At 49.7% G+C, this 9907-nt stretch overlaps 1 protein-coding gene across 5 annotated transcripts; it reads left to right on the top strand.

Moving 5' to 3' along the window:
• The first annotated feature begins 1890 nt into the window (after positions 1 to 1890).
• LOC147224541 (extracellular calcium-sensing receptor-like) lies at positions 1891 to 6944 on the top strand. Of its 5 annotated transcripts, XM_086164263.1 has the most exons (11): positions 1891 to 2314; positions 2405 to 2634; positions 2717 to 2799; positions 2872 to 3051; positions 3123 to 3311; positions 3402 to 3887; positions 4620 to 4829; positions 4914 to 5037; positions 5113 to 5306; positions 5857 to 6138; positions 6218 to 6944. In XM_086164263.1, the coding sequence occupies exons 1-11, from the start codon at positions 2064 to 2066 to the stop codon at positions 6638 to 6640; spliced, it is 2652 nt and encodes an 883-aa protein (XP_086020389.1). In that variant the 5' UTR covers positions 1891 to 2063; the 3' UTR covers positions 6641 to 6944. The 5 variants fall into 5 exon arrangements, with proteins under 5 accessions (XP_086020389.1, XP_086020387.1, XP_086020388.1 ...); XM_086164261.1 differs by having other exon boundaries at positions 3123 to 3887; XM_086164262.1 differs by having other exon boundaries at positions 2717 to 3051.
• The last annotated feature ends 2963 nt before the right edge of the window (positions 6945 to 9907 follow it).

Here is a 9907-nt window from a genome sequence, read left to right as displayed (position 1 = left end):
GCGGGACGTGTCACCGGCGTCTTTTCAAGATAAGATCTTCCTTTATTCGTCCCGCGGCGGGGAAGTTCACAGCATCGTCTGTCAAAGCGCTACAATCCAGAAAGTTTGCCTGTTAACTAACCGTAGTTTAGTGTCTTAATCAGCAACGTGTTGAACTGTTATTCATAACATATTGTGAACACATGTAGAATAAACTGCTATTAAAAAGAACATCAGCGAAGGGAATTCTTCTCACACAGCTTTTTTTTTTTATTTGATCTAGACCACACACACACACACACCGCTAGATGGAGACATGATACCGCTGCAGGAGGTTTTGATTTTCCTGCATCTCGGAGCAACACGTCCCTTTATTTACAGTTCAAGCTCTCAGCGCTGCAGAACGCTCGACGTCACGGAGAGGAAAAGGGGTAAAAAAGAAATCTGAGGAACCGCCGTGACTTTCAGTGAGGAGGAGATCATATTTTGAGTTATTTCATTTTATTTTGAAGAAAATGTCACCCCTGCCAAAAGGCGAAGTGATCCAGACCTGATGCTTGAAGTCTAATTCGCTGATTTTATGACTCCAAATGTCGCGCGTTCATGGAAGCGCTTTAAGCCGCTTCCAGCTCTGGTTGCGTTGTTAAACCGCCGAGGCCCGAAAATACGAGACACTCCTCTCCTCATGTTTCATATTTTCTTCTGTATTTTCGGTTAAAAGAGGCGATGGAAGGTTTCTCCTCAGGCGTACCGGTCGCTCTTCTCCACATCGGTATCCCCGAGGATCCTTCAGACACACCTGCACCTTTCAATCTCCCAGGATTCTTCAACCTGGCTTTCATTTTCTTCTCCATCCACCACGCTAATGGATTCATCACCAACTACCAACTCTCCAACTGTTGTTTTTGCCGAGTGCCGAGAGACCGGGTGAAGTAATTAGGCAGCATCCTCAATCTTACAAGATAATTGCTCGTTGATTGAGGAGGAGGTGACCTGCACACCTGTGGCTCGGTGCTGTCGCCGCTCCGAAGCCTGCAGGCATTCGCTCTCGTCTCATTTCTCCTCTGAGACGAGATGCTGTTTTCCATCCTCGGGTTGCCTCGGGCCCGATCGGGCCTTCGAGCGACCCGGCCTCACCCTTGTTTTCTGCACGTCGGCTCAAATAACCGGAGTAAATAATTTCTGCTTTGGCAGATGAGGGGAACCTCGGGGTTCTTTGGGTTCCTCCGACTGGAGACCCTGAATTGTCCAGATGTGTGTGGAGTTTGTTTTGCTGGGATGGATTTATGGAGCATCATAGAAAACAGGATCAGCAGAAATTAAAAAAAAAAAAAAAAGCATTTCATATTGTGTTCATTCATGAGATGAAAGAAACCTCAATTCCCTTTCCAGCCGACTCCATGACATCATCGATCCCCTGATTGGAGGGTTGCCGGTTCGATTCCCGACTCTTCCTGTCTGCAAGCTCAAGATTCGTCGGCACTGAAGCCGAATGTCGCCGCGTGAAAGTGAAACGAGCTCCACTCGCAGTATTTTCACCCTGGAAAACACTCATACACTCCGGATGCTAGGTGCTAACCGGGCCAACACGCACTTGTGTGTGTGTGTGTGAATGCTTTATTATGCACGCCGCTTTAAACACTCCGTTTCCTTCCACCTTGGTTCCCCCGCATTTATACCGTAGAAAATCCCCTTTTCAGGCTGAATTATAATGTCAACAAATTCAATGTTCCGCTCACTGGCGCACTCTGACCGCTCATCCCGGTAAATCTTGCTTTGTGCGCCGTCAGATTCGTGCTTTGGGTTCGTTTCCTGTCTTTTCTCTCTCCCTGTTTGCCGTCACGGCGCCGTGGGCAGTCCAGGGTTATAAATACCCGGGGCAGCATCCATGTTGCTCTGCACAGAGGAGGAGGAGGGGAGGGAGTCATAGCCTGGCAGTGCAAGTGTAACATGCTTTAAATTGATTTTTTTTTTTATTTTCCAGCTTTTATTGCATGCATTATTAATGTTAAAGCAATCACTAAATCAGTGTTATTCATCTTATCCTACTGTGAATCTATAAGGCTTTTTGAATTTTCGCACCCATGCCTCCGCCCTCCTGGCTTTCCGGCCGGTGGCTGCCGCTCTTGGCGGCGCTGGTGTTGCGTGAGCCCGGGTTCGGGGCGTGGTCGCACGGCGCGCAGACGCCGTCCTGTCCCCGCTGGGGGACGCCGAGCGGCCGCGGTCTCTTCCGGGACGGCGACGTGGTTATCGGCGGCCTCTTCAGCCTTTACTACAAACCCCCGGCGATCGACCACGACTTCACCCGCCCGCCGCACTACGAGCCGTGCACCGGGTAAGACGTTTGACACGTGTATCCTGTGTGATGTATTTGACCGTGAACGCCGGCTGAGCTTGTTCCGCTTGTCTTCTGCCGTGGTCTCAGCTTGGAACATCTCCCCCTGCAGTACATCTATGCCATGGTGTTCGCCGTGGAGGAAATCAACCGGAGTCCCGCGCTGCTCCCGAACATGACGATAGGCTACCACATTCGCGACAGCTGCGCCCTGCACCCCTGGTCCATGCAGGCGGCGCTGTCTCTGGTCGGCGGCGGCGGCGAGAGCTGCGATCCGGCGCCGAATTTAAACCAAACGGATGGAACCGCGGGTCATAAAGGTATCGGATTTTGCACCAGATGGCTATGTTTTTCCCTATAAATGGGTCAATTACGTTAAAAAAAGGAGCGCTGTGTCCTCAGGTGTGCCGCTCATCATCGGCGGCGCCTCGTCCAAAACGGCAAAGATGCTCTCCAGAGTCCTGAGCCCGCTCGCCGTACCTTTGGTAGGTTCTGTGGTTTGGGATTTCAGTGTCGCTCGGGTCGACCGAACATCCGCGGTTGCGTTTCTTTGTCAGATGAGCTACCAGTCCAGCTGCCCCTGCCTGAGCGACCGGAGGAAATATCCCAACTTCTTCAGGACCATCCCCAGTGACATCTACCAGGCTCGCGCCGTCGCCCGCTTAGCCGTACGCTTCGGGTGGACGTGGATTGGCGCGGTGGTCGCCAACAACGACTACGGCCTCACGGCGGTGAAGGTACGAAGGAGATGTTGAAACATGCCGGATGCGTTTATTACGCGTCGATGATCAGATTGTACTCGTGTAAGGTTTTCCAAGAGGAGACCCGGGATTCGGAGGTGTGCCTGGCGTTCGTGGAGACCCTGCGAAGGGAGAACATCGTGAGCGACGCCAGGCGAGCCGCTCTCACCATCCAGGCTTCCAAAGCGCGGGTGATTCTGATCTTCAGCTGGTACACGGACGTGAGGGAGCTGTTTCTGCAGCTGGCCGACATCAACGTGAGACCTCCGCGTGAAGCCGCTCCAGGAAATGGGATGATTTTATTGAGCTTTTCAGGCGATCGTGCTTCTTATGTTTCTGATAACAAGGTGACGGACCGGCAGTTCCTCGCCAGCGAGGCCTGGAGCACCAGCGCCGATCTTCTCCGGCATCCTGCCGCCTACAAGGTGGCTCAGGGGGTTCTGGGCGTGGCCATCCGGAGCTCGGCTATAGCCGGATTTGAGGAATACGTGAAAAACCTAAATCCGTCTCGTCGCCCCGACGACGGGTTCTTGAGAGAATTCTGGAAGAAGCAGTTCGGCTGTCGCCCGCTCGCCGCCTCCGCCTCGCCGTCTCCGGAGGAGGCGTCGCCTCCGGGAGCTTCCTTGCGCCGCTGCGACGGCACCGAGTCCCTGGAGGAGGTGAAGAACCACTTCACCGACCTCTCCCAGCTCAGGGTGACGTACAACGTGTATCTGGCGGTTTACGCGGCGGCCCACGCCCTCCACGGCCTGCTCTCCTGCCCCGACGCACCCGAACCCGGCGGGACCTTCGGCCCCACCTGCTCCTCTCCAGCCGACATCCAACCCGCCCAGGTAAACACCGGAGCGCTGCTCCAATCTACAATATTCCAGGTCTCATTGACCCTCTTTTATATTTGAGAACCCTAATTTTGCTCCCTCTTTTTTTATCCTCGTCAGTCCAAGCACGCCGGCATCCTGCATATTTTTATTTGTCTTATTTTATTCTTTTCATTGCGACTATCATTTATATTGTTGTTTACTTTTGGTTGTTTATTTTTCGCCCTTACTGTTCCGTTAGGTTCTCATCCCCGATGTCGTTTATCTAATTGTGGATGTTTTCGCTATTTTCTGTCGCCTGTCTCTCTATTCATATTTATTTTGGACCCTCTAACTCAGGGCAAACTACGGCCCGCGGGCCACATTCGGCCCGTTGGTCTCTTTAATCCGGCCCGCCGATGATTGGTACACGATTTATACTTGACGTGAATGATTGAGTGATTGGATCAATGAATGTGGGAGCTCAAACAGGAGATGATTTCATTTTTGGAGCTACTTGAGAACATTTGTGAATTTTCCTGAGCTGAATGACGCAGATTAGCTTTGGGATTTAGCCTTGACTGTGGACACACTGACACACGTGAATCAGCTGGACGTGAAGCTACGAGGGAAAAAACAGTTTGTGCGTCGAATGCAAGCAAACGTCAGAGCCTTAAAACCAAGCTAAACACCGGAGCGCTGCTTGAATCTCAAATATTCCAGGTCACATTGCCCCTCTTTTATGTTTGATATCTGAATCCCTCGCAGCTGCTGCAGCACCTGAACCGGGTGAATTTCACCACGCCTCAGGGGGAGGTCTTTTATTTCCAGGGCGCCGACATTCCCGCCAAGTACGACCTGGTCAACTGGCGGAGGAGCGGCGACGGTTCGCTCAGGGTGGCGCTGGTCGGCCGCGTGGACGGCTTCGACCTGCATCTCGACGAGTCATTGATTCGCTGGAGCACGGGAACCAATCGGGTATTTAAGATGAGACTTCTTCGCCGATGGACAGCGTGTCCTTCAAAAGCGGGAGCTGAATATGTATTTCGCGTTCTCGTCCAGGTGCCCGGGTCGGTTTGCAGCCAGAGCTGCTCCCCCGGGACCCGGAAGGCCTCCAGGAAAGGAGAACCCGTCTGCTGCTTCGACTGCATCCCGTGCGCCGAGGGGGAGATCAGCGATTCGCGAGGTAGGACGAGATTTCCGCTTTGCGGAGATCCCTTTTCAACCTTCGTACCCACGCAGTTGTCTTTGTCGCCCGCAGGATCTCCTCTATGTGAGCGCTGTCGACCCGAGTTCTGGTCCAACCACAACAAAACGGCGTGCGTCCCTCGCCAGCTGGACTTCCTTTCCTTCGACGAGACGTTGGGCGTCACCCTCACCGCCGTTGCCGTGTCCGGGACCTCCGCCACGGCGGCTGTGTTTGTGGTTTTCCTGTACCACCGTCACACCCCTGTGGTGAGGACCGGGACTCGACGAAGATCTCCGAACACGCTTCCGCTCCTCCTTGTTGCACAAACACCGCCATCTTTTCTCTTTAATTCTCCCCGAAATCACAAATCGTTTAGTCTCCTCAGGACGAGCTAGGAAGGGCTGCTCCTTGTCCCGTTGTCTGCCGCGGAGCTCCTCCACAAATCCCACTCACCGTGGAGCTGGAGGTCCAACCGGAAGACCTCTTGATTTATGTGACGTCTTCATTTGGTATTTCTTTACATGTTCATACAGCAGCCATGCTATGCTAGCCCCTGCACGTGCAGAAGGTGGACCTGAGGAGCGTCCACTTAAAACCATCCTCAGGGATCCAGAAGGTTGCTGTGTTGGAGATCAGTGCGTTCAGGCCTATGATTGGTCGTCATAATACTGTATTGCTAATACGCTAATAAGGTTAGCGCCTTGCTAGCGGCTCTGCCACCGGTGGTGAACGTGGTCCGGTGTGAAACCACAATGTGTTTTCCGTTTCCTTCATGGCGTCAACGCGCCGATGATCTGAACCTCCTCTCTCCTCGAGGTCCGAGCCAACAACTCGGAGCTGAGCTTCCTGCTCCTGGTGTCCCTGAAGCTGTGCTTCCTTTGCTCCCTGGTGTTCATCGGCCGTCCGTCCGCCTGGGCCTGTCGCTTCCAGCAGGCCGCCTTCGGGATCAGCTTCGTGCTTTGCGTCTCCTGCCTCCAGGTGAAGACCGTGGTGGTCCTGGCCGCCTTCCGCTCGGCCCGACCCGGAGCCGAAGCCTTGATGAAGTGGTTCGGCCCGAGCCAGCAGAGGGGAAGCGTCTGCCTGTTCACCGGCGTCCAGGTCAGGAGCTTCTCACGGACATCCGCAGGTTACGCGACGCATCACGCCGCGTTTGACCTTTCTCATCTTCTTCATCCAGGTTATCATCTGTATCTTCTGGCTGTCCCTCGGCCCCCCCGTTCCCGAACCTGACCTGGACACCCCCGGGTTGAAGGTCACCCTGCAATGCGCGGCGGCCTCGGCGGTGGGCTTCGCCCTGGTCCTGGGCTACATCGGCCTGCTGGCGTGCAGCAGTCTGCTCCTGGCCTTCCTCGCCAGGAAACTCCCCGACAACTTCAACGAGGCCAAGCTGATCACCTTCAGCATGCTGATCTTCTGCGCCGTCTGGATGGCCTTCGTCCCGGCTTACGTGAGCTCGCCCGGAAAGTTCGCGGTCGCCGTGGAGATTTTCGCCATCCTGGCTTCCAGTTACGGTTTGCTCATTTGTGTTTTCGCCCCAAAGTGCTTCATCATTCTGTTGAGGCCTGAGAGAAACACCAAAAAACACTTGATGGCCAGGTAGCAACATCAGATCCTCGTCGTTTCCTCCGTTACGGAAAAAAAAAGAAAATAAATTCCCATTTTCAATACATTTCAAGAATGTTTTCATGAAACGCCTGGTTAAAGAGTAGACACATTTTAATTTTAAATTCATGAATGTGGGTGTTGTTGTGTCGGAGGTTTTCCACTGTTTGAGCTGTGAATTTCATTTTAAAACTGTTTTTGAAAAGTAAGGAAAAAAAAAAAAAGGTTGACATAGAATTATCACCAAATAAAGACAAAATACAATTTCTCCCGACCTAATTCATGACTGATCGTCTACCACAGACCCGGGAACTTTACGGCCCGCGGGCCACATCCGGCCCGCCAAACAATTTTCTTTGAATATTTTTATCAAATATTTTCAATCAATGATAAATTCAGAAACTCCCTATATTTTTCCTTTTGTTTGATTTTGTATGGATGATTGCATTCAAAATAACGTGGGTGCATTTATATGATCATTAACGATTAAGTTGAAATAAAATGCCGAAAAATGTAAATATTTAAATTACAGTTTTTATATTGTTCAATTTACATGATATAGAAGTTAAATATAAAATGTGGCCCGCTTGCCGAAATAATTGCCCACCCCTGGTCTACCAGCTCGTGACACACATTTCTGAGATGTTCCACCCTGGAGGAAAGAGAAGGTCTTGTGTAACAAACAGCCAACGTGCACAAAAACACAACCGGTTGTGCGACGGGTGGATCCTAGAAGACAGAATATGTGAGTCGGTCGTCTCCTTTCCACGGCCGACCAGCAGGAAAATGCAGTCAGCGTGACACTCAGAGGTATCACAGCACCGTATGAATATTTGCACCGTGAGAAAGAATAAAAAAAAAAAAAAAGGAAATTCCATGAGGCATGAGGTCTCCACTGAACGTCCTGCACGCTTTGGTCGGTGGGAGGAAAGCGGAGAACCTGGAGGAACCCAATGCAGAAGGTGGAAGAACACTATCCCGCCATTTTACGTCATCGTTATTATTATTATTATTATCAAGATTGAGGACGTGAGTTCAGTTGGTGTGAGAGGTTATGGAGAATCAGGTCAGGTGGAGGAAGTTGGTCAGAAGAAGCAGGTCAAACTGTGTTAGTAGCAGAATATTGATGTAATATCTTTATAATGACCGTGATTTACGGACTATTGCGCGCACGAGAATATAAGCCGATCCCTATCTCGGGCTTCCTCCTGCGCGCTAAAACCGTTAAAGTCGTCGTCTTCGGTGTCGGAGTTGAACGGACTCAGAATTTCCCGTTCATTTCGTCGGATAAATGTTTTAGCGGCGTGAAGCTTGTTAGCGCCAACCCAAAAAAAAAAAAAAAATCCAGATATTAGCCGCATCGTTGTTTAAGTGGGGGGAAAAAAAAAGTCAGGGCTTATCGTCTGCAAATCACGGTAGTATTATTGCAAAATCAGTTTTAATAATGATAAAAATAACAATTATTTTATTATCAGACTGACAGTAGACCAGGGGTGTCAAACTCAAATCCACGGTGGGCAAAAATCCAAAACTGCGACAAAGTCGTAGGCCAACAATGATATTTATCGAAAACAACTTCCTCTAGAAGTTATAGTTGAAAACTAAACGTGGAACAAGCATAACTTCAAACTATATTTTGTTTAATATTAAACAATGCTTAACACTATAGGCACAGGAAATGACCCCAAGTTTCCTTGCAGGATCTGCATCCATGTCTGACGATGCGGTCGCGTCCCTGAAGCTTCAGGCTAAGCAGATCCAGATGTTTCACGACGTCAGACAGAAACGCCGGCTCGCTCAGAAACTTGTCACCTCTCAGCTGTCGTGTCTTTCCCTTTGTTTTCCGTAAACTGGCAGATTTCCTCCTCCGTCTCACATCCCTGTATTCCGAATCCTCCAGAAAAGACTTGAACCGCCGGCGATTCGAACTTTTAGCTCTTATGAAGTCGACGACTCGTGTTATTGAGCCCGTAACACGTTCCAGCGCTTCCCGATGTTTGATATAGTGATAAACTCCAAGCTCACCAGCATGTTCCTCCCGCATCTTCTCCCGAATCCTGCTGACAAATCCGCTCTTTTGATCGCAAAGAAGGTTCTTTTCAGTTTTGCATCTGGATCCCCCTTCAGAGATATCTTTTCCCGTGGTTGATTTTAAACAGCCGGCCAGTATCAGAGGTGCCGCTGCTCTCATCCACCGGAGGGAGCGTGCAATAAAATCTTTTTTATGGCTTAGATCAGATCAGTCGCGATGTTTCTGCTCAGGTTCACGTTTAAAAAAAAAAACTCTCGCTTCTTATCTGGGCACAGGATGGCGCAAACTTTGACGCTGCACTTTTTGAAAAACCCTCCCTCATGAAAGCGCCGGGCTGATTCTGATCTCCGCTGCCGCAGTAAAGCTGGCCTTTACAGCAGCTTCACTTTTTGATTTTGCTCTCATGAACATGTTCTGCCGGAAAAAACGGACTTCTTTTCATCTCCTCTACCTTCTGCAGCTTTGGCTTTACGTCCAGGTCCTTGTAATTCTCATAATGCTTTGTTTCATAGTGTCTTATGTTATGCTATATTCGCACGCATCTTTCATTTGGCCATTTTTGTGTTTGGCCAAATTAATTTCCCCGATGTGACCGTAGCATGGCTGTTCATGACTGTCGACAGAAAAAAGGAGCGCTTGCAAGCGCAAAGCATTGTGGGATTTGTACACTGCTCAAAAAAATAAAGGGAACACTTAAAAAACACATCCTAGATCTAAATGAATGAAATATTCTTATGAAATACTTTGCTCTTTACACAGTTGAATGTGCTGACAACAAAATCACACAAAAATGATCAATGGAAATCAATTGTATCAACCCATGGAGGTCTGGATTAGGAATCACACTCAAAATTAAAGTGTAAAAACAAACTCCAGGCTGATCCAACTTTGATGTAATGTCCTTAAAACAAGTCAAAATGAATCTGTGTTGCTTCCTGAGTGGACACTATGATTTCACACAAGTGCGATTGACTTGGAGTTACATTGTGTTGTTCAAGTGTTCCCTTTATTTTTTTGAGCAGTATAGTTTTAGCGCACATTTGATATGATCTCGCCGGCCAATTATAGTTACAGGCCCGAGTTTGACACGTGCACTAGACTATTGCGCTGCCACTGTTCTGTTGCACTGTTCACATTTCTATTTTTAATCATATTTATATTAATGTTTTCATTCTTCCTATCGCTTCCAAATGCACTGCGGACAGCAAAGTAGGAATTTTGCTTTTCAGGGAA

Source organism: Fistularia commersonii, chromosome 18 (genome assembly GCF_037954325.1).
Source record: "Fistularia commersonii isolate RoL2024-O1a breed Wild chromosome 18, RoL_Fcom_v1.0, whole genome shotgun sequence".
NCBI lineage: Eukaryota > Metazoa > Chordata > Actinopteri > Syngnathiformes > Fistulariidae > Fistularia > Fistularia commersonii.
The sequence above is the reverse complement of the archived record's forward strand: the minus strand, read 5'-3'. Positions and strand labels throughout refer to the sequence as shown.